This window comes from Neoarius graeffei, chromosome 20 (assembly GCF_027579695.1).
Source record: "Neoarius graeffei isolate fNeoGra1 chromosome 20, fNeoGra1.pri, whole genome shotgun sequence".
Classification (NCBI taxonomy): Eukaryota; Metazoa; Chordata; class Actinopteri; order Siluriformes; family Ariidae; genus Neoarius; species Neoarius graeffei.
In genome coordinates, this window is record NC_083588.1 from 38,179,300 (window position 1) to 38,204,172 (window position 24,873).

The 24,873-nt window shown below is 40.5% G+C and overlaps 1 protein-coding gene across 7 annotated transcripts in view; it reads left to right on the forward strand.

The window, feature by feature from the left end:
- Positions 1-343: 343 nt before the first annotated feature.
- Positions 344-24,873, forward strand: part of il12rb2l (interleukin 12 receptor, beta 2a, like) — a 65,160-nt gene continuing 40,630 nt past the window's right edge. The window contains exons 1-6 of one of the 7 annotated variants that reach the window (XM_060901648.1): positions 344-1,407; positions 1,601-1,764; positions 6,388-6,672; positions 15,588-15,714; positions 24,379-24,539; positions 24,650-24,792. In XM_060901648.1, coding sequence (XP_060757631.1) covers positions 1,689-1,764; positions 6,388-6,672; positions 15,588-15,714; positions 24,379-24,539; positions 24,650-24,792 — 792 coding nt within the window. In that variant the 5' untranslated portion in view covers positions 344-1,407; positions 1,601-1,688. Of the gene's footprint in view, positions 1,765-6,387; positions 6,673-15,587; positions 15,715-24,378; positions 24,540-24,649; positions 24,793-24,873 lie in introns of all 7 variants that reach the window. The other 6 variants (XM_060901649.1, XM_060901652.1, XM_060901651.1 and 3 more) reach the window with 6 other exon arrangements.

Consider the following 24,873-nt stretch of genomic DNA (forward strand, 5'->3'; position numbering starts at 1 on the left):
ATACAAACACACAGGCACAAGGCTATCAGTAGTCCTGTGCTTAATTCTCTCTAAGATCGAACACATGTCTGTGTAGGAGTTGCGGCAGGGCAGGGCAGGTCGCGAACGCATAACCTCCCGGTTTCAGTAACAGCACGAGGCGGGTCGCTGCCGGAAAGCTCAGCCGCTCTCTGGGACGGAGAACTTGGTTCGGTCGGAGGGGGGTTTCACATCCTGCATGTAATCTTTAAAACAGTACTTTTATTTTGGCTCAATGTTTTTCACTGTACGTGGTGAAAAAGTGGATAAAAACAGTTTTTAAAACGACGAAAAATATATAATTGTCGAAATTGCTGCATATAATTCAAACAATGCGAGCGGGCATACCCCGGAAATGCACATGGTACTGGCGGAAGTAAGCGCGCAATAACGCGCATTCCTGAAAAGGAGCTCGCGCTGGGCGCGTGGGGTTTGGTGTTAGTGAGTGCGGGTCGGTTATCAGGAAGTTGGGGTTTGTTTGTTTTCCATTTGGCAGCGGTTTACTGCGGCTACAATAAGACGCGTGAAATGTAATTTCCAACAGAATTAGTGAGTAGTGTTGGTGTGTGTGTGTGTGTGTTGTAGCAGCCGGTGAGGTTGGTGTGTGTGTGTGTGTGTGTGTGTGTGTGCTGTAGTAGCAGCAGCAGCCGGTGAGGTTGGTGTGTGTTGTAGCAGCCGGTGAGGTTGGTGTGTGTGTGTGTGTGTGTTGTAGCAGCCGGTGAGGTTGGTGTGTGTGTGTGTGTGTGTGTTGTAGCAGCCGGTGAGGTTGGTGTGTGTGTGTTGTAGCAGCAGCAGCAGCCAGTGAGGTTGGTGTGTGTGTTGTAGTCGGTGAGGTTGGTGTGTGTGTGTGTGTGTGTGTAGCCGGTGAGGTTGGGGTGTGTAGCCGGTGAGGTTGGGGTGTGTGTGTGTGTGTGTGTGTTGTTGGGGTGTGTGTGTGTGTTGTAGCCGGTGAGGTTGGTGTGTGTAGCCGGTGAGGTTGGGGTGTGTGTGTGTGTTGTTGGGGTGTGTGTGTGTGTGTTGTAGCCGGTGAGGTTGGGGTGTGTGTGTGTGTGTGTGTGTGTTGTTGGGGTGTGTGTGTGTGTGTGTTGTTGGGGTGTGTGTGTGTGTGTGTTGTAGCCGGTGAGGTTGGGGTGTGTAGCCGGTGAGGTTGGGGTGTGTAGCCGGTGAGGTTGGGGTGTGTAGCCGGTGAGGTTGGGGTGTGTAGCCGGTGAGGTTGGGGTGTGTGTGTGTGTGTGTGTGTGTGTTGTAGCCGGTGAGGTTGGGGTGTGTAGCCGGTGAGGTTGGGGTGTGTAGCCGGTGAGGTTGGGGTGTGTAGCCGGTGAGGTTGGGGTGTGTAGCCGGTGAGGTTGGGGTGTGTAGCCGGTGAGGTTGGTGTGTGTAGCCGGTGAGGTTGGTGTGTGTGTGTTGTAGCCGGTGAGGTTGGTGTGTGTGTGTGTGTGTGTGTGTTGTAGCCGGTGAGGTTGGGGTGTGTAGCCGGTGAGGTTGGTGTGTGTGTGGTGTAGCCGGTGAGGTTGGTGTGTGTGTGTGTTGTAGCCGGTGAGGTTGGTGTGTGTGTGTGTGTGTGTGTGTTGTAGCCGGTGAGGTTGGGGTGTGTAGCCGGTGAGGTTGGGGTGTGTGTGAGAGCTCAGGAGGAAGAGAGTCAGTATGATGCCGCTGTCCTGCAGTGAGTGATGATGGCAGCATGGCAGACTCGCCTCCTGATTGTCCCACTCCTTACTCTGCACATCTCCTGGCTCCTTCCTCACGGTGAGTCACTCCCAGGGGTTTTAACATGCTGAAATAGTTGAGGATTACTGTAAGGAACTTGTGTTAATGCGAGAGAGAGACACACGGGTATTTCCCAGGTTACGTTATACTTAAAAGTTGTCAGTATTTAGGCTATAAAAATGTGCTCCAGATATTCCTAATGTTTCTTTACTTTACTACAGTGGATGGACATCAAGGTGTGTTATAATTATTTAGTAACGTGACTATTAATTAGTTATTAATTATCATTTGTGACTTAGTCACATTAAATTGGTTTAAGGTTATGCCTGTCTTTATAATTTTTTAATCTAAAACCCAATTAAACAGGAATAGATTTATTTCAAGTTTTTTTTTTTTTAAACCACAGTTCAAAAAGTTTAGGAATAAACAGTCAGTTTTTGCACTATAATGGACTGCACAGTGTAATAACAGGCTGCACATAAGGGATACTGAATGAGCGACAGCTACAATTATCGACACTTTTTAATGAACCTTTGGCCATTGCAAAGGCAGAAAAGACTTTTATTCATGCACAATTTATTGTTAACTGCTCAAACTTCTACTGAAAAAAAAGAGTTGATTCCTGATTATTTAGCGTACCAGATCACGTGACACCGTTGTCCAGGGTTGTCACGTGATTGTCCACAATTATCGACACCTTTGTCCGCAATTATCGACATCCAGATGATTATTTAAAAAAAAAAAATCAGTATGTGGTATTAACAATACATGGTTTTAATTTAAAATTAGTTTTACATATTCTTATATTTAGTACAAAATATCTTTTATATAAATATATCGACGTTGTGACCCTGTAGAACAGGATAAAGCGGCGAGAGATAATGAGATGAGATGTTGCTTATGTAAATGAGGAAGTGATTCTGTTTGTAAACAAATGAACTGATAATGTTTCAACACCGTTGTCCACAGTTGTCGACACCGTTGTCCATAGTTGTCGACATCCAGGTAATTATTTATTTAAAAAAAAATCGGTATGTGGTATTAAGTTAACAATACATAGTTTTAATTTAAAATTAGTTTTACATATTCTTATATGGGCGGCACAGTGGTGTATTGGTTAGCGCTGTCGTCTCACAGCAAGAAGGTCCGGGTTCGAGCCCCGTGGCCGGCAAGGGCCTTTCTGTGCGGAGTTTGCATGTTCTCCCCGTGTCCGCATGGGTTTCCTCCGGGTGCTCCGGTTTCCCCCACAGTCCAAAGACATGCAGGTTAGGTTAACTGGTGACTCAAAGGCTACATCCACACGACAACGGCAATGAGATGTTATTAAAAAAAATATCGCGTCCACATGGGCAACGGATCAGTAAAATATCAGGTCCATATGGCAACGCAACGCTTGCTGAAAACGATGCAGTACACATGCCACACCTCTAGGGGCGCTGTAAGACAGTCCCTTCGGATACACCAGAACAATAGAAGAAGTAAGGACGCATGCGCATAAACTATTATGCGCGAGACTTCATATTAGCCACAAAGTCAGAAAAATCTGTTCGTAAAATTACATTATAATGACCAAATACAATGAAAAGTATTTTTCCAGTCTCACCTGTGAAAGGTAATCCCATGTGATCTCGTTTGGACGGTAAACCTGTTGGTACAGTTAAACGCAGCACATGAATGAGGCAGCTTTATTCTCCGCTTTGACCCATCCAATATGGCGGCGAGGATGACGTATGATTCTACGCGGAAGGCGGCGTCTTTAATGGTCCGGAATAAATTGAATGCTACACGTTGATGGATTAATTTGTTCTTCTACGCCCTTTTTGAGGAATGTATTGTAGGACTTAAACCAACATCTGAAGAGGTGAGATCGCTCCTTTTTTTTTCCCTATTTTTGCTGGCGGGATTGACTCTGCCCTAAGGGCTATTCTCTCTCTCTCTCTCTCTCTCTCTCTCTCTCTCACTTTGCACCATTATACAATATTCACAGTGAATATATTTTGTAAGCGTGTTTCATGAACCAACTTATAGGATTTGTTGACAACTCGCATCGAGTTCGTTACACTTCTACCCAGCGTGAAGCACATGTGGTTGTGACGTCATCGTAAACAAATCCATTCTACTCATCAGACGACTTTGCAATGGCGCCGTTGCCAGATCTTTCCACTCTGGAACCCGTTCTCAAAAGATTTCGTTTTGGGGCACCCAAAACGCCGGTGCCGTGTGGACGCCAGGCCGAAACGATAAACAATTTTATCGGATTCACCTGAATCCGTTGCCGTGTGGACAGGGCCTAAATTGACCGTAGGTGTGAATGTGAGTGTGAATGGTTGTCTGTGTCTATGTGTCAGCCCTGTGATGACCTGGCGACTTGTCCAGGGTGTACCCCGCCTTTCGCCCGTAGTCAGCTGGGATAGACTCCAGCTTGCCTGCGACCCTGTAGAACAGGATAAAGCGGCTACAGATAATGAGATGAGATAAATATATCGACGTTGTTGCTTATGTAAATGAGGAAGTGATTCTAATGTTTGTAAACAAATGAACTGATGATGTTTAACCGGTCAAATGTTTTTGTTTAACTTTCTAAGTCTTTTCATAGATCACATTTTGTTAATCATTTGTTGTTTGTATTCATTTCTAATTTTGTAGTTTACCAATAAATGTCAACAGGGAATTGATGTAACCACAGGAAAATCCAGGTCAAAGGTTGCATGTCATTCCTCGAACCAAAACTTTAGATTTTTATATCTAAAAATATAAGCTGTTTACTAGGGCTGCACGATATCAGAAAAATATGCGATATTCGATAACATGACTGAATATCTCGATATCGATATGTATCACGATAATTAAATATATACTGTTTTTCTTACCTCTACTCGCTGTTCTGCCCTGTATCTAGCATTTAAAAAAAAAACACCCAATGCATCGCTTCCATTCCAACATTATTTTTTATTGGAAAAACATGGCTACACCTGCAATGGTGTCCATCAATCATCTTTAAATCTCTTAATTTTTGTGAGCGCAGCAGAAAATGTCTTAAGTTGAAGTGAACAAAAAACTGAAAACTACATTACATTAACATAAAGCATTCAAAATGGCAATTTCAGCGGCTCCCGGGAGATGAAGGTGAGCGACACAGATTCACCATAAACTCAAACACAATCTGTTAATAACACATGCGGGTGAGAGAGCAGTGGTGTGTGTGTGTGTGTGAGTGAGCGAGCAGTAGTGTGTGTGTGTGTGTGTGTGTGTGTGTGTGTGTGTGTGTGTGAGAGAGAGAGGGCGCGGTTTTATGTTTTTATGCTGCTGTACAGCAGTGTTTGTCCCAGTGAGCCGCCCCACCACTGTTTTACAGGTACATGTCTTGCAAAGTACCTGAGTTTGCAGTACGTCATCCCTCCTGAATCCAAAAGTACTTTTTTTTTTTGGAAACCAGTTCCTCCTCACACAAGTTTGTCTCACCACACTTGCTACCGCTTCCGCCATCACCACGAGGCTTTTACTTGTTTTGCACTAGGGGGCGGAGTTATCCCGCGGCGCTTGTTGACATTCAAATGTGATTGGGTGGCACAGAAAAATGTGCCTTTTATCGAAATTTAAGTAATTTTTGCGGTATGTGTATCGCAAACTATAATATCGCGATATCGATACTTTTTCGATATATTGTGCAGCCCTACTGTTTACTGATATTGTAATATGTGATAGATATTTCCAACAAACTGCAAAAAAATATTTTGCGAATGGAATAGAAAAATCGGAATGTTTCAAACATGTAATTTTTTATATGCTAGGAATTTAATTCTGGTCTAATTCTATTTATTGCAGTCGGATTCCAGATACTCTATAAACATTCCATTCTGTTATGGATCAGAAATTATTATAAATCACAGCACTTTTATATTTTTAAAGTACTTCATCTACTTCAACAATGTTACACAAAGATCGACACGTAACAGTTGTAAATCTCACTTAATTCCACGGGGTGTCGATAATGGTGGACGCCAGTGAAAGTGATCACTATTATCGACACTTCACGTGACTTCTCAAATGCATGTTTAGAGACAAAATGGCGACTGTCAAATGAAAGCGTAAGAAACAAAGTAGGTTTCGACAAGGAGATCATGAAATATCGGTGAATTTGATAAGTAAAAACATGTCCATGATCTTTCCACCATGTTTACCTGCGATGATGACGTCCGGGTTTTCCTCAACTTGCTGATCGTGCTGAAAAATTCCATCTCAGGTAGCGAGCTGTGTTATCAAAGGGCGAGGGGGGTCTTCTGGTTGATTAATTAACCAATAATAACTGTTGTAACTGAAACTCACCTTTAAAAATTTCTTTTATTGGTAAATCTGAAAAGGTGTCTAATTACGGACTGTCGATAATTAATTGTAGCCGCCGCTCTCGTGATTCATGCATGAAAATGTTATTCTACAAGAATAAAGAGAAGATTAAAAGGTTAGACATTTAGGTTAAAAAGTTAGGTTGATCGAGTATTCAATCCCAGATCATTGTAGTAAATGAAATGCTGAAATCTTATCATGAAGTAATCATGTGACTTGTCAAGACCAGAATTTCCTGAATGACTATGTATATCGCAGAGATTGCGGTTCTCATCTCATTTCATGTTTTACACTTTCCATCATTTGCTGCTTATCCAGCTTCACTTGGAGTGACTGTCAAGTGCTGGTGGCGTAAGGTTTCACCCATCGGCCACAATGTGACTATCGAGTGCCAAGCAGATCCTCAGGGACCTATTCTGGAGTGTGACTTGTGTCGCCTGCGCGTGCTTCCTCAGAAACCGGCAGCGCACATCTCTCAGACTGGGTGCAGCCACACGAGTGTGAGCTTCAGCGCACTTATAGATGCACGTGAAATGCAGAACGCAGACTGCACCCTGCTCTGTCCAGAACACACACCTTTGCCTTGTACGGTTCAGAATGGCTGTGAGTATTGACACTGTTCTAATAAGTTTATGACACAAACTGTCAAGAAGGTGCACAATATATTGTTTTTTAAGCAGAATTGCTATAATGACAAGCCAGTGTAATTACTGTAAATACTACGGTTGCTTAAGTGTTGTCTGGCTATTTATCCTGACTACACAGGTATATATTACATACCTGCAAACTTGTCGCTTTTTGGCGACAGTCACCTTTTTCATTGTCAATTGGGTCATTCACGTGAATCGTGTAGAACCGGAGAGTTTTTTTTTTGGGGGGGGGGGCATCTGGGCCGATCGTAATCTCAACTGAGCTCGTGCCTGTCAAGAGAGGGGGGGTGGGCTTGCTGCCATGTTATAGGCCATTATTGGACAATTCTTATAATTGACGTTTTTTCTGGACCAATCGGAATCTCAGCCTTTGCCTCAGGATCTTGAAACACACTGCCATCTATGTTCGCGCTTGTTAAGAGACCCCTGAACCTAATGTGGAAACTCTGATGGTAATTGAAGGTAAGTCAGCCTTTTTGGAGCTAAAACAACAGATTTGTTTGCTAAAGCATGTTTCACAATTGGATCACGATCAGAAGCGACCAAACATTCGTGCGACCGATACATTTTCATATTGATCGTTAACTGTTGCCGAAATAATCGCATATGAAAAAGTAGTCGTGCAAAACCTGCACGTCTAAAGCGACCGTTGTGCAATGCAAAAGCATGAAATCTTGCAATATATCTTGCGACTGTTGTACAATGAAAGCAGGTGTTGTAAGATAGTGCGATAGGGTGGCGCAAATCATCTGGTAATTGGACGATTGAACGCGCGGCGCTCGTGCAATTAACGAATCCATGGTACGAGTGCACGTACGAGTCAGGTTAGAGTCGACGACGGATAAGTAATGCCAGCACGCCCAAACGTCTTCGCTGGAGTTCTTGGAGTTGTACTCGGACATTCAGCAATCCCAACAGACGGCGAGGAGGTATTGGTGCAGCAGCATCCATGGTCAGTGGTGGTCTGAAGCAGCTGACTATACAGAGTTTATATACTAGTGACAAAGCGTGGCAAATTGAAGCTGATAAATCGCGCACTGATAGTAAAACATTGCAAGATTACATAAAATGTTGCGCAACAGTCTCATTGTTGCAAAACAGACGCACAGGGAGCTGCGATTCATCCTATGATCTTTAAAACTCGTGCATCAGTATTCATTCATTTTCATTATTCATGCAAAACATACTGAAAAATAGTGTTTTTCAGTTTCCCTCCATGGTGTTTGCGTGCGTAAGAGTGTTTGTGAAGCCCTTGTCCAGGCTAGAGAAGGAAAAAATAAATGTTTTTCAGTATAATATAATTTGTGTTTTGGTTCTTTTATTGTTTTCTTATTTCTTAACACTTACTTGAGTTCGGCGTCGGCGTCACCATTATCCGCACCCCCCCCCGGACACTGTCACCTTTTTTTCTCTGACGAGTTTGCAGGTATGATATTAAATCTTGTTTACAGCACAAATAGCTAGGACATGAATTGGTTGTTTGGTCAGTAGAGATGCATCAGAAATTTTCAGCTCATACATTTTCCCAGCCGTTTACATACATGAATTTTACTGGTTGAATGACCCCAGGGCACAATCTATGTACACGGATCGTCTTTTTATAAATTGCTATAAAAAAAATTTATGAAAATATAAGTGTTGGTCACAGTTACGACCAGTGGGAATCTAAAGATGCATCAGTTGATAAGACAATAATAGTTTAAAAACGACTGAAAGACTTCAGCCAGAATTCATTTTCACATTGTGTACGTTTAAGTAACAACATCTTTAGAATTTGTGAACTATGGATATTTAGGATGTCTTTATAATGAGCTGGATGAACTCAGACACTTGCATCTACTATGAGGATGATATAATTGATATAATATTGACTTTGTACAGCTCTAAGTAAAAGCATGCTGCTCTCACAGGAGTGATTAGTACATAGTCTTCACGAAATCCTACACCGTTCTTCCTGTCGCTTTTGACATGCATTAAAATATAGCAAATTATTCCATCCATCATCTGTAGCCGCTTATCCTGTGCAGGGTCGTGGGCAAGCTGGAGCCTATCCCAGCTGACTACGGGCGAAAGGCGGGGTACACCCTGGACAAGTCGCCAGGTCATCACAGGGCTGACACATAGACACAGACAACCATTCACACTCACATTCACACCTACGCTCAATTTAGAGTCACCAGTTAACCTAACCTGCATGTCTTTGGACTGTGGGGGAAACCGGAGCACCCGGAGGAAACCCACGCGGACACAGGGAGAACATGCAAACTCCGCACAGAAAGGCCCCCGTCAACCACTGGGCTCGAACCCGGACCTTCTTGCTGTGAGGCGACAGTGTTAACTGCTACACCACCGTGCCACCCAATAGCAAATTATCCATCCATTATCTCTAGCCACTTTATCCTGTTCTACAGGGTCACGGGCAAGCTGGAGCCTATCCCAGCTGACTACGGGCGAGAAGCGGGGTACACCCTGGACAAGTCGCCAGGTCATCGCAGGGCTGACACATACAGTGTGTTTACATGCACATAGAGAAAATCGAATTTCTGCCGTAGCTCGACTGAAATCGAAGTTCGAAATGCCATGGAAACACCTTAGCTCGGCTGAAATCGAACCAAACTGAATTTCTCGTAATCGAGCTACGCGACCTAGATTATGCGATTGTAGCCGAGCTACTTAGTGCATGTAAACCCTATCGAGCTACGTAGTCGCTACTTACTTCAGCACTGCCCCTTCCGGAAGTGACGAGTGACGAGACCACAAGCGGGAAACACAACAGCCTCGGTCGGCATGACAACAGTAGTAGAACCGTGCACTTCTGGAGCAATGAGGAGATAGAGTTCATGCTCATTCAGCTTAAGGAGTTGAATGAATATATATTCATAATCTCGATGTTGTGTTGCTGTCCTCGTCGTCGTTCTTCTTGTGAACACGGAACTGATAACTTTGTTTATACTCTTGAATAGCTCTTCTTCATGACGACAACCGGAAGTGTACAAACACGATGGGGCGTGTAGCGCCACCTGTGGCTCGGGTGCACAATGTACCTCACACAATAGCTCGATTTCCTTGTGTGCATGTAGGATTGGATTTCTCTGGGACCCTTAGCTCGATTACCGACAGTAGCTCGATTTGGATGTGCATGTAAACGCACTGACTGACACAGACAACCATTCACATTCACATCTACGGTCAATTTAGAGCCACCAATTAGCCTAATCTGCATGTCTTTGGAGGAAACCCACGCAGACACAGGGAGAACATGCAAACTCCACACAGAAAGGCCCCCGTCAACCACTGGGCTCGAACCCAGAACCTTCTTGCTGTGAGGTGCCAGTGTTAACCACTACACCACCGTGCCGCCCTATAGCAAATTATTGAAACAAATTTTCAGGCTATACAGACTTTTTTTTTTTAAAATAAACTAGTCACATCCAGCTTGCGCGCACACAGGTAAGTTTTAGCATGTTATACAGTATATGGCTTGTATAAAATCTTACTGGTGCCATATGTGTGCAAGTGATTAGCACAAATGCCTCTAGAATAGCATGTGTTAGTAGATGGCTATGTTTCAGTGATCATACTCTAAGATAGGACCAGGGTCTCCGCGGATCCTTAAAAAGTCTTAAAAAGTCTTATTTTTAATATGTGTTTTTTAAGGTCTTAAAAAGCATTATATTTCGCTATTTTTTGAGCTATGGTATTAAATTTCACATGGGAGGTATTAAATTTCATCCGGGTAGCCTACGGTAAATGAAAAAAAAAACATATGTCTGGATTTTTTTTCCACGCTAACGTTATTTATTCAACCAGCGTCGTTTGTTATCAAGATGCTGAACAAGTAGCACAAGAGCCGTTGTGTGTCTAGCACTAGTTCTAATAGCGCAGGAACCACGCCACTGGGGGCAGTGTGTTCTTTTATCCATGTAGTAGACAGTGATGGGAATAACGGCGTTAGAAATAAACGGCGTTACTAACGGCGTTACTTTTTTTTAGTAACGAGTAATCTAACTAATTACTTTTTACATCGTTATAACGCCGTTCCCGTTACTTACAATAAAATACTATGCGTTACTTTATTAAAGCTGTTCTCATCTGGCACGCTGCTCGTTCAGCCTTTCTTTACTCTGCTTTGGTGTGGGGCGGGGAGACACGAGACAACGGCACAGTAAGCCAATCAGAGTAGATTTGGACAACATACGTAGGTAGGCCACGCCTACTGCACTACTGCGCGCTCTTTCAATCGGAAGACCCAGCGATGGCGAGCGGTCAGCCCAGCACTGCGCTTTCACACTGGAAATACAGCCAGGACTTTTCATTACTTGAAATAAAAGGCAAGAGTGTTTACGTGCAATGCACATTATGTCGAGGAACAAAGCGTTTGTCCTCGTCAGTGGCCAGTAATTAGTAACAATTTTAATAACTACAGAAATATATTACATTTGATAGATGTCTTATCTCACATTGTCCCACAAAAATATTAATATAGTGTAGATAACATTACTAATTGGTTCTGTTAAGTGTCCATTTCAGTCATTAAACACATTTAACATTCACTTTTATTATGATTACACTAATTGAATTTGATTTTTTTTTGAGGGGGAACAAAATGTAACGGAATAATTACTTTCTCTGGTAATTAGTTACTTTTATGACAAAGTAACTCCGTTACTAACTCAGTTACTTTTTGGGAAAAGTAACTAGTAACTATAACTAATTACTTTTTGAAAGTAACGTGCCCAACACTGGTAGTAGAACCATTGAGAGTAGAGCAGACGAGGAAGAAGTGGTTGAACTTGAACATGAACGGAGATGGGGAAGTGTAAGTTTAGTAACAAGTGGCTTGAGGAGCCAAAATACAAAAGTTGGCTAACAACAGCAACTTCAGAATATGAAGCGAGATGTAAGGTATGTCGGAAAGACATCAAGTTAACAACAATGGGCTGTAAAGCCCTTGACGCTCACTCGAAAGGGGAAAAGCATATGCGCTATGCTGCTAGTCGGGCAACAACAGTCCCCAGAGGCAGTTCGATCAGTAGTCAAACTTCCTTGCTTCCTCACTGTTTGTTCATGGCAGTACCCTACTATTAAAATATTGAGAAAGCAGTTAATGTTCTGTTTTGTTAACTGAAGATCAATTTGTTTCCTCACTGTTTGTTTACAGCAGTACCCTACTATTAAAATATCGAGAAGGCAGCTAATGTTCTGTTTTGTAAACTGAAGATGCACATTTTTTATTAAAAAAATGCTTTGAACTTAACCTAGAGTGTGCTTTTTTTTTTTTTTTTTTTTACTGTACGTATTTGTTCCGCGGTAGTGGTCTTATTTTTTATACTCAGTGGTCTTAAAATGGTCTTAAAAAGTATTATTTTTGCTGGTCAGAAATGTGCAGAGACCCTGAGGACAGGAAGTGTATAACAGAGACTGTGTAATCAACACTAGAATGTGAGGTTAAATTAGCAGGGTGCAATAACAATTTGATTTGGCTACTCTAAGATTCCACACTGATTTATTTACTAGTGTGAAGCTGGGCCCTGCACTCATATTACTACTTCACTGCATGACTGATTTGAATTCTCGGTTCTCATTCATTCTTTTATCCCGGTGAGATGAAGAGAAATCTCTGGTCATGTCTGATCAACACAGACTATCAGACAGCAGCATCTAGTAGTACAGACTTCAGAATATGCCAGTGGCCAAAAGAAAATGCAAAGAAAACAACCAGTTATTTGTAATGTGTAAAGAATAAAACCATTATGGTATGCTGTACTTTGTGACATGCTATTCTAGGAAAATGATCAACAATGGGATTTAATTACCAACATTGGCAGATGAACATTAAAATTCCAAACAAATTAATGTTATCACTTAAGTTATAGTCGCTATAAACATTTGTTTTTTTCTTCCAGCAAGCTTCACCATATTGTTGATTTATATATTATTGTAAAGTCTGTTTACTGTAAGCCTTAAATTATGAGCATCTGGCTTACACGTCTTTTAAGAATGAGTGTGCTGAATGTATTAGAGCAAGCCCAGTAATATATAAACCTGTGATTTTAATTATGTCCTATTATGCATTATCGTCAGAGCTGCTGTAATAGAAAATGAACCAACACCTTCTGACGAGACAGATTTAAGAATTTATTAGTGATGTGGTACAAGTGTTTGATTATTGTTTGCTTTGAGCCTATAAGCTTAGGGTTTCATTCTAGCACTTTTAGCAGAAACACGTGTTGGGTTTTTTTTTAAACCTCCACTAAATGTGTAGGAGGATGTTATGATTTCATCTCCGTTTGTCTGTTTCCAACATAACTCAAAGTAGTGAACACAAATTTTGATGAAAATTTGTAGAAAGGTGGGCCAAGGAACAATTACAGTCGTGCTTGAAAGTTTGTGAACCCTTTAGAGTTTTCTATATTTCTGCATAAATATGACCTAAAACATCAGATTATCACACTAGTCCTAAAAGTAGATAGAGAACCCAGTTAAACAAATGAGACAAATATTATACTTGGTCATTTATTTATTGAGGAAAATGATCCAATATTACATATCTGTGAGTGGCAAAAGTATGTGAACCTCTAGGATTAGCACTTAATCTGAAGGTGAAATTAGTCAGGTGTTTTCAATCAATGGGATGACAATCAGGTGTGGGTGGGCACCCTGCTTTATTTAAAGAACAGGGATCTATCAAAGTCTGGTCTTCACAACACCTGTTTGTGGAAGTGTATCATGGCACGAACAAAGGAGATTTCTGAGGACCTCAGAAAAAGCGTTGTTGATGCTCATCAGGCTGGAAAAGGTTACAAAACCATCTCTAAAGAGTTTGGACTCCACCAATCCGCAGTCAGACAGATCCTGTACAAATGGAGGAAATTCAAGACCATTGTTCCCCTCCCCAGGAGTGGTCGACCCAAAAAGATCACTCCAAGAGCAAGGTGTGTAATAGTCGGTGAGGTCACAAAGGACCCCAGGGTAACGTCTAAGCAACTGAAGGCCTCTCTCACATTGGCTAATGTTCATGAGTCCACCATCAGGAGAACACTGAACAACAATGGTGTGCATGGCAGGGTTTCAAGGAGAAAGCCACTGCTCTCCAAAAAGAACATTGCTGCTTGTCTGCAGTTTGCTAAAGATCACGTGGACAAGCCAGAAGGCTATTGGAAAAATATTTTGTGGATGGATGAGACCAAAATAGAACTTTTTGGTTTAAATGAGAAGCGTTATGTTTGGAGAAAGGAAAACACTGCATTCCAGCATAAGAACCTTATCCCATGTGTGAAACATGGTGGTGGTAGTATCATGGTTTGGGCCTGTTTTGCTGCATTTGGGCCAGGACGGCTTGCCATCATTGTTGGAACTATGAATTCTGAATTATACCAGCGAATTCTAAAGGAAAATGTCAGGACATCTGTCCATGAACTGAATCTCAAGAGAAGGTGGGTCATGCAGCAAGGCAACGACCGTAAGCACACAAGTCATTCTACCAAAGAATGGTTAAAGAAGAATAAAGTTAATGTTTTGGAATGGCCAAGTCAAAGTCCTGACCTTAATCCAATGGAAATGTTGTGGAAGGACCTGAAGCGAGCAGTTCATGTGAGGAAACCCACCAACATCCCAGAGTTGAAGCTGTTCTGTACGGAGGAATCGGCTAAAATTCCTCCAAGCCGGTGTGCAGGACTGATCAACAGTTATCGGAAACGTTTAGTTGCAGTTATTGCTGCACAAGGGGGTCACACCAGATACTGAAAGCAAAGGTTCACATACTTTTGCCACTCACAGGTATGTAATATTGGATCATTTTCCTCAATAAATAAATGACCAAGTGTAATATTTTTGTCTCATTTGTTTAACTGGGTTCTCTTTATCTACTTTTAGGACTTGTGTGAAAATCTGATGTTTCAGGTCATATTTATGCAGAAATACAGAAAATTCTAAAGGGTTCACAAACTTTCAAGCACCACTGTAGATGTTGATGCAAATCTGGATATGTATGTGGATCCAGGATTTTTTTTTTTTGTCCCCAGCATAACTCAAAGTAGTGAACAGGTTTTGATTAAATTTGGCATACAGCTTTAGTATTATCCTAGGTTCAAGTGATTTTGATGTTGATAATATATGGCCTGGCGGAAGCATGCATTCCACTGGGAACTTTTCTAGTGTTTGTTTGTTTTTCATAACGTTGCAAGTTAAATTACTCCTATGAATTGACAATTAGAAAAGGTGTGTGGGCTTCATTGTTGTGGTTTCTAAAGAAAATATAACATTTAATCAACTTTTTTTTTTCTTTTAACTTTTAAACTTTAATTTTAGCATAATTTAACTTTCATACATGATTGTTGTAAAACTTTGGATAGAACACCCAGACTGACTCCAGCTGTTTCAGGTTATCAGAGTGCACGTGGTCTGTAGCTAGACAGAAGGGAAAAAAAATATTCTTATCAATGTTACACAAAGCATAGTTAGATAAAAAATGTAGTAGGAAAAGAAGGATGTGCTCATGCACATAGGATATAGAGGACAGAACAAATGACTTGTAAAGAGAGGGGGGATATAAAAACATGTCAGCAGAATCTATATCCTGTAATGAGTTAAAAAAAATATTGATGCTGTCGATGTTCTCAGAAATGAGCTGAAAGGGTATCAGAGATGGCTCAGTGGTGTAACAGTCTTTCAGATGTTCTGAGAACATGTAGACTGTGGTAGGAATACAATTTGCACCCATACCAGAACTTCCTGTTTGACAGTGATGTGCACACCCTTGCAGTATTACTGAGCTTTTATGTGGGGTGGGACTTTTTTCTCTTTTTCTTCCACTATTATTGGTACCTACCTGTCCCTTACAGCATTCACCATTTCTATCTTTTGCAGATCCTCCTCCCATTTGCTTAATTCCATTTGGTGATGCACATGATATCCATTGCCACTGGACTGGATCACGCAACTCCTTGATCCCAACCAATTTCACCCTCCACTGGAATGAGGCTGGTGAATTTGGGTAAAACTCTACCAGATTGCTATGTTATTACTTTTCATGCCATTGTTTTAAGTTGTAATGCTATGACAAGACAAGGATATAGAGCACTAGGTATATTGAAAAACATCGAATATAAAATATGATTATGATTAACGCTATGAATATTAACAATAGAAACCTCTTCCAACAGATGAAAACACTGAGAGATATATATATATATATATATATATATATATATATATATATATATATATATATATATATATATATATATAATTTAAAAAAAATTTCAAAGGTCTTTTTATTGATAGCAAGTCATGAATAATACAGTCACCATACAGGAAAGTAAATTTTATTTTTCCAAACAGCATCCACCCGAGTCACAACATGTCTCATGCCCAAACATGGGCAAACACAGGCAACCATTGACAAAATTGAGAATAGACAGAGCAAGAAAAGAGAAAAAAATACATAATCAACAACAGTGCATAGGAAATATAAGTGAATACAGTATAAATGGTAAAAAAGGGGGGGGGGAAGCTACTCAGAAATTTGGTTGTGGGTTTTTCATAGAATACTAAGAAGGGGTGCCGTATTCTGTAGAATTTATTCTCTGATCCCCGGATAGTGTGATCTTTAAGTTCATGCAGGAGATCATGTCTCTGAGCCAGTGTGAATGAGAAGGAGGAGCTGGATCTTTCCACTTAAGTGAGATGGCTCGTCGAGCTAGTAAGGAGGCAAAAGCCACAAAGTTGAGCAGAGCTTTAGGCAGATCTAAATCTGGAGCAATGCCAAAAACAGCAGTCAGAGGATTTGGCTCGATTCGGTGATGAAGGGTCTCTGAAGTCGCCTGAAAGACTAACGACCAGAAGTTACCTAAAGAGGGACATTATATCAAAGTTATATTAAAAAAATTTTTTATTACAGATATTACCAAACTAAGAAACGTGTACGTGCGTTGTAATTTATTTATTTATTTATTTATTTATTTATGGGCAGCAGCAGTATGTCTCAGTTTTGACTTGTCTCAAAATTAATTTATTAACTCAAATTTCTCAGGTCTCAGTATTGACTTATAACAAAATATTTTTGTCATATTATCTTAACATTTTAACTTATCTAAAATTTCTGACCTATCTAAAATTTCAGTCATATTATCTTGCGATTTTGATTAGTCAAGGTGTTTTTTTTTTTTTTTCAAACTTATCTAAAAATTCCAACTTTTCCTCTAAAAACTTTTGATTTATTATTTTATGTCAAACTATGTCCATTTACCAAAAATAGTGATTTATCTCGAATTTTAGGGTTTCCCAAATGCCAATAATTTATAAAGTTATGACAACTTATAAAAACTTTTGTGATTAGATAAGAGAGAGCTTCAACTCTCTGATCCCGTCTTCAGACATTGATCACTTCTAGATAGGTTTGCAAGGACTTGTCATATGTCAGATTTTGAGATAATAAATCGTATATCTTTTTGAGAAGTTAAGTCAAAATTATGAAACAGTAAGCAGACATTGTGATATTAGAATTATGGGGAAAAGAAAGTACACCCTTCTTCAATTCTATGTTTTTATGAGTGCTTAAATAATAATTGGGAGGTTCTAACTAATAGCCCTGCAATGACTTGGCGACTTGTCCAGGGGGTACCCCACCTCTCACCCATAGTCAGCTGGGATAGGCTCCAGCTTGCCTGCGACTGTGTACAGGATAAGCGGCTACAGATAATGGATGGGTTCATACACAAACAACCTCAGGCCCTGTCCACACGGCAACGGATTCAGGTGAATCCGATAAAATTTATCGTTTCGGCCTGGCGTCCACACGGCACCGGCGTTTTGGGTGCCCCAAAACGATATTTTTTGAGAATGGTTTCCAGAGTGGAAAAATCTGGCAACGGCGCCGTTGCGAAGTCGTCTGGATGAGTAGAACGGATTTGTTTACGATGACGTCACAACCACATGACTAGAAGAAGGGGTTTATGCGCATGCGTCCTACTTCTATTGTTCTGGTGTCTCCGATGGGACCGTCTTACAGCGCACGTAGAGGTGTGGCATGTGTATTGCATCGTTTTCAGCAAGCGTTGCGTTGCCATATGAACCTGATATTTTACTGATCCGTTGCCCATGTGGACGCTATATATATATATATATATATATATATATATATATATATATATATATATACCCGCTAAAAAAAATCTCGTTGCCGTTGTCGTGTGGATGTAGCACAGATGACCCCCCCCCCCCCAAAAAAAAAAAAAAAAACCCAGAAAGATCAATATGTAGGCATTTTCCTGAAAAGTAAACCAACGCTTATTAACCAGCTGGAAAAAATAAGTACACGCTTCCTACTTGCACAGTCATTCAGAGGGGAAAATAGCAGTCAGGTGTTACTAATGAAATGCACAAGGTTAATCTTCAAGAAGTGTGACTAGCTGTATAAAAGTAGATAGGCAGTTTGTTGTTCTGGAGCACTCTGCATCATGCCAAGAAGAAAGGACAGCAGCCATGACCTCAGAGAAGGTTAATAATTGTTGCTGCACATCAGTAGATGACTTGCAACCACGTGATCAAAATGTATTACGTCAGGAGCATCCGCCATGATGATGGATATAAAAAGCAACTAGGATGGCAGCTGCTGAAAGCGTGTCTGTAAACAATGCTGAATTTTCTCAGTATTACCACAATTTGAACGGTTGAGCGAAGATGTATGTGGTTTTGACCCATATTACTTAGTCAGACTTTTCTGAAGATAAGACGCTTCTACCAACCATCGAGTACCCAGATATCGTGTTTTATCTGGTTTGGCTGCCGAAGAATCACATCTGACCTTGGACAAAACCTAGTCCATTTTCTGAGTGGGTGTCCAGTCTGGATTGTTTATCATATAATTTTGCTGGTGCTCCTAGAAGCAAAATGGTAATACACGTATTAAAATTGTAACCACGACAAGAGAACGCTCATTTTATAACACACTTCAGCTATGGAACCAACTGCCAGAGGACATTAAAAATGCTCCTGCTGTTGGCAGTTTTAAATCTAGGTTAAAGACCAAGCTGTTTTCAGATGCTTTCTGTTAAATAATTAATATTGTCTTCTTTTTTTATAATCTTTACTTTCTCTGCATGTTTTAAATTTACTTTAATTTTAACTTTATTCTATTTTATTCTTTACTCTATTCTGCTGGTTTCTTTTTTTCTCCTCCTATTTCTACTTCATTTTATTATTTTATTTCTACTATTGTTTAATTCTTATTTTCTTTTCTTTTAATTGTTTTAGAATAAAAATAATTTTTATGTAATTTTATTTCTCTATTGTTTACTGTTTTTGTTTTTACTTCTGTAAAGCACATTGAACTGCCATTGTGTATGAAATGTGCTATATAAATAAACTTGCCTTGCCTTCTAGCAACACAAAATAAAATTCTTCCATGATATTATCGAGAAAGCTTTTGAATCTCACCTGAGATAAAATGATTACTGCAAACTAGGGATGTCCCGATCCGATCACGTGATCGGAAATCGGGCCCGATCACATGGTTTCAGACTCGATCGGAATCGGGCATTGCCTCCCGATCAGGTATCGGATATATATCTATATAATATATTCTCATTTTTAACACATCAATAGCTATGCGTTGGCACAGAGTGAGACCAGACCTCTTGTCTCAACACAGCAACATCAACGCGTGCAGCATGACATCACTTTGTAGCGGAGACGCTATTGGTTATTGGCTGCCTGTTGCCGGCAAAGTTGAACACGGAAGCAGTTCGAAGCGGAAAGCAAAGCATGAGATCTTTTTTTTTTTTTTCGTTGGATGACAAAAGAAACGGGCTCAAACCTGAAAGGGTAGAAATGCTTGTTTTCATCAAGAAAAACGTTCATTTCCTTAATTGAAATTACTGTACACCACTGTGAGATGCGTTCTTAAAAGCAAATTACCGGCACTGTGGCACTTTATTTTTTTTTTTTTAATTTGTTTACATTCCTGCCAGGTATTTTAAGGTTATTTTTTTAATTTGTTATTTATTGTTCAAACTGCCTCACGTAAGTGCTCTGTTTGCTAACGGAGTTGTTGGATGTTAAAATAAGGTGTTATATAAAAAATGAGGAACATCCTGGATCCGTTTCTTTCCTCGTCTTTATTTTTTATGGATTATAAGAAGTATCGGATCGGGACTCGGTATCGGCAGATACTCAAAATCAAATGATCGGTATCGGATCGGAGGGCAAAAAAACCTGATCGGGACATCCCTACTGCAAACACAAGCTGTTTCGGTTTTAGCCTCTGTTAAATCAGCTGAGAGTTCCCAAGCCTGAAGACTATATAACAACCGGGAATGAACACATGCCGTGAGGCTCTTCAGCCGGGTACTGTGGTAGATCTCACGGTCAGTCAAAATGTGCTTTTATTCATTCCATTTTTCAAACGCTGATGCAATCCTTAGGCAGAGAAATGCAGATGCTTTGGCAGTATTTATCAAGTGTCCTCGGTAACGAAATTGTCTTACATTCTTTATTGCAACTCCACTGATGGTCACTATACTCTTCTGATCTTTAATATCTTCGTCTACGTTACATGCCGTGCTCTCTATTTTCTTGTAAGACATGCGTAGTCTGTTTCTTGTGACGGTGTTGTCATAAAGCTCAAGAATTTTCTGAAGTTCTTTGATATTTTCAGAGAAGACTACAACGTCATCTGCATACAAGAGTTCAGAAAGTCTGGTTCCACCGTGTGCCGTTCTTTGACGGACCGCGCAAGGCGACACCACGTTTGGTATTACAAATTCTACACGAGCTCCAAACTCGGGGATCACACTGTCAATTTCATATTTGGCGCACCGCATTACAAAATCCATATAGATATTGAAGATACAAGCACTCTCAAGCGCCCCTTGTCGGCAACCTACAACTGTATCAAAGAAATGTCCAGTGTACTTGATGCAAGCCCTTGTGCCCATATATAAGGCTTTAAGGATGGAGATAAGTTTGGAGCACTTCAGGCAGATCTCTAGAACAGGGTTTCCCAAAGTGTGGTGCGCGCACCCCCGGGGGTGTGCGAGCTGCCACTAGGGGGTGCGCAAGATAAAAAATGTAATGGCGATTTTTAACTCTTCTACGCCGTAACGGTTCTGCAGTAGTTTGTGGCTTTTAAAACTAAACATCGGCAAAGATTGGGAGATGTTGAGAAAGATTTGAGGCTGAGACGGTCTTCAATTACCCCAAACATCGGAGAGCTCTGTGCCAAGATGCAGGCCCATCCGTTGCGTTAATATTGGTATGTATTTGGCCAAATGGCATTGATCTTGCTAAAAATATATACTGCTACTGAAAATAGGACCTATATAGCCTACTGACCCACCCACCGTCTGTCTGTCTGTCTCTCTCTCGCTGCAGACTGAGCCGCCAGCGCTGCACTTCACAGTCAGATAGATCCTCTTCTTTATCTGTTCCTGATATGCTCCTTAATTGTTGTATCTCTTTTTAAAATGCATATGTTCATAATTATCATTGCTATTTTTACTGTTATTATATGAGTGATTCCACGCTTATGGGTACTGAAATGGGGACATGAACTTATTTTTAAAAATTCACCTAAAACCATTTCTTTTTTTTACCATCAGGTCACAAAACATGTAATCTTTAATGAATGATATGTTAAAAGATAACTTTAATTTTCTGAGATGTAATAAAAACATTTATATGCCAAAGTCAGAACGTAACAGAAGTGTTGTGGACATATATATTCTCAATTTTAACAATGTAGAATTACTTTTTGAAACATAGGAAGGTGATGTTTTAGCAAATATAATTAATAAACATGTGTAGTAGAATAAACATACACATTCTTTCAATAAGATTAACATGGTATATAGCTAGATTGTAATTAATTTGTAACAGACGCGAGATGGACAATCGTAACAGAAGTAATGTAACAGACATCATTTTGGAACTCATAGGCTTGACTTTGGCATATAAATATGTTTTTATTACATCTCAGAAAATTAAAGTTATCTTTTAACATATCATTCATTAAAGATTACATGTTTTGTGACCTGATGGTAAAAAAAAGAAATGGTTTTAGGTGAATAAGTTCATGTCCCCATTTCAGTACCCATAAGCGTGGAATCACTCATATGTTAACTTTTTTGCAAATTAAATTCATTCTCAATTCATTTTCATAACCTTGTAATGACAGGGTTGTGTTGCTAGTGTTTTAAACACGGATGAAAATCATATATTTTCCCCATATCTGGCTGGTAGACTACATGCCTCGATGTGATCTCCCTTTGTAATGAATTTGCGCATTTACCGTGTTGCAACGTTTTAAAACTGTTACATTTCAATCAAATTCTATCTAATTCAAATACGAGAGCGCATAATATGTTAATGTGATTTGATGTTCTCATTTGAGCACGACGTGCTGCCTTTGTAAGAAAGCGTTTTTTGGGGGGTTTTTTCTTTCCACTTTTGTGGTTTCCTGCAGGTGTGACAAACGATGTTTGTTATCATTTTAGCACGATTAAAGATGCTGCCTTTATAAGAAAGCGTGTGTTTTTTGGAATTGGGGGTGCGTCAACCTGGTTGGAGTATAGAAGGGGGTGCGCGGCCAAAAAAGTTTGGGAACCGCTGCTCTAGAACATGGATTAGTGTGTCATGAGGGATCCAGTCATGTGCTGCTTTCAGGTCAATCAAGCACACAAAGCGTGGTCGCTGTTCTTTCGCTAATATATGCCGCACAATGCAGATTGCATTGCAGGTTGATCTGTTTTTTTTTTTTTTCTGAAACTAAAGTGTGTCGGCATTAGAATCATTTCGTAGACTGACCGTATTTTTTGCACTATAACCATAGATGCCAACTTTGACAGGGTGACAATGATGGAGAGGCCATGGTAATTCTCTGCTAGAGTCTTTGGCCCTTTCTTGTATAGGCATGTTATAGAAGAAAGTAACCATGCACTGGGGATCCGTATGTATTTCCATATTATCCCCAACAAATAGATGAGCAGCTGCTTGGAATCGGAATATTTTAATTGCTCGCCAGAAATTCCATCAGTCCCCTGACATCTGCCATTCTTGAACGTTGACAAGTAGCTCTCAACCTCTGTGATCTCAGGTGGGCTTTTGTCAGTGGGGTCCAGTTCTTCTGGGGGTAGGATATGGGGTAGTTATCCGGGTCCGACAACTCTGGTTGCATAATGAAATCTCTCTTACCCAAGTGCTGGGGAAAATGTTCCTCAAATTTCTCGTGCTGGATTAGCAGATGTCTCGACTTATGGAGTGCAGTATAATTTTTTATCAAGTCTGACTTCAGTGTTCCTCTGTTTGTTTGCATTGTTGATCTTGTTTGCTTTATCCTCGAAGTACGCACTTTTGAGTTGGAGACGGAGCTTCTTTATTTGAGTGGACAATTCTTTTGTTTCAGTTGCATCAGATGTATGTCTTTTTTTTCAAGGAGAGCAAGGAATTCTTCGTTTACCCATGGTTTATTATCAGTGACCTTTTGCGAAGTCGGGATAGTCTCATTTGAGGCAGTACGGATGGCAACAAGCTCCTTGAGAACATCCACTTGCTCTGAGGTTGGAGGTTGTTCTAAGAGTTCATCCATCCATTATCTGTAACCACTTATCCTGTGCAGGGTCACGGGCAAGCTGGAGCCTATCCCAGCTGACTATGGGCGAGAGGCAGGGTACACCCTGGACAAGTCACAAAGTTATTGCAGGGCTGACACACAGAGACAAACACCAATTCACACCTACGGTCAATTTAGAGCCACCAATTAGCCTAACCTGCATGTCTTTGGACTGTGGGGGAACTCCATGCAGACACGGAGAGAACATGCAAACTCCACACAGAAAGGCCCCCGTCAGCCACTGGGCTCAAACCCAGAACCTTCTTGCTGTGAGGCGACAGTGCTAACCACTACAGCACCATGCCACCCTTCTAAGAGTTCATTGAGTTGTTTTGTATATGCTGCTCTCATATCATCAGAGTCCCCAAGTGCTCTCATATTAGGGACACGATGTTTCTTAGTCCAGCTCTCCCTGAAAATTCTTCTTGTTCTACATATTTTAGTTTTACATGTTACCAAAATATAGGGTGTACTTGTTTATTCCCACCTGGTTTCCGAATGTTGGTTTACTTTTCGGGGAAAAAATAATGACACATCGAAATCTGTTTTATTTATTTTTTTTAATTTGTTTGATTTTTGTTTTGTTTTGAGGTTATTTGTTTGTTATAGAAGTTCATGAGGTTATCTAGGCCCTGATAACTAAAAACAGAGAATAGATGGCGGGTGTACTTTCTTTTTTCAATGACCGTATACGGTAAGTCAAAATTACAAGATATGTCAACATTTTGAGAAGTTGAAATTTGGAGATAATAGGTCAATGCTGAGATGGGTCAAAGTTCAAAGATTAAGTCAGAATTTTGAGAAGTTCAAACGTTCAGCTGTTAAGTTGAAATTGACCGATAAGTCAGAAATGTGAGCTAATAAGTAAAAAAGTTTGAGATAGTAAGTCAGATATATATTTTTGCCAGAAGAACTCAAATTTGAGATCATAAGTCAAATTAGTTTGAGTGTATGAGAAGTTGAATATTGAAATTGATCTTGCCTTAATGTGTGTAGATGTATGTGTCTTAAGTCTGTGTTTTTCTGTATTGTCTGTCTTTTTTAATGCAGGCACAGTGGCAATATAGATGTAGGGAAGAGTGACAGTGGCATTATTCCACGTGCTAATTACTCAGCGTACGGATCGACGAATATACATATATGGGTTTCTGCAGCAAATGCACACGGGAAAACTGATTCAGAAACCCTCGTGACGAACACGCGGAGTATCTGTGAGTTCCTTATATACACTCATCACACACACACTGCTTTCACTTCCAAAGCATTTTTACAGTAATTTGCGCTTTTTTTTTTTTTTTTAACTTCTCTCTATCTTTTTCAGTTCAGCCAGCCACCCCTTCCATCACCAATCACAGTCATAAACCCTTGGAGATTTTTTGGAATGTGTTGAACACAGGAGGAGACGCCGAACTATGGCAGTGTAAGGTCCAATACAAGAGGCAGTGTGATCCATACTGGACCAAGGTGAGACAAATGAGGGGTGGGCAATTAAAGAGGAGGGGCCTGTGTGACACTTTGATGGTCTCATCTCATTATCTCTAGCCG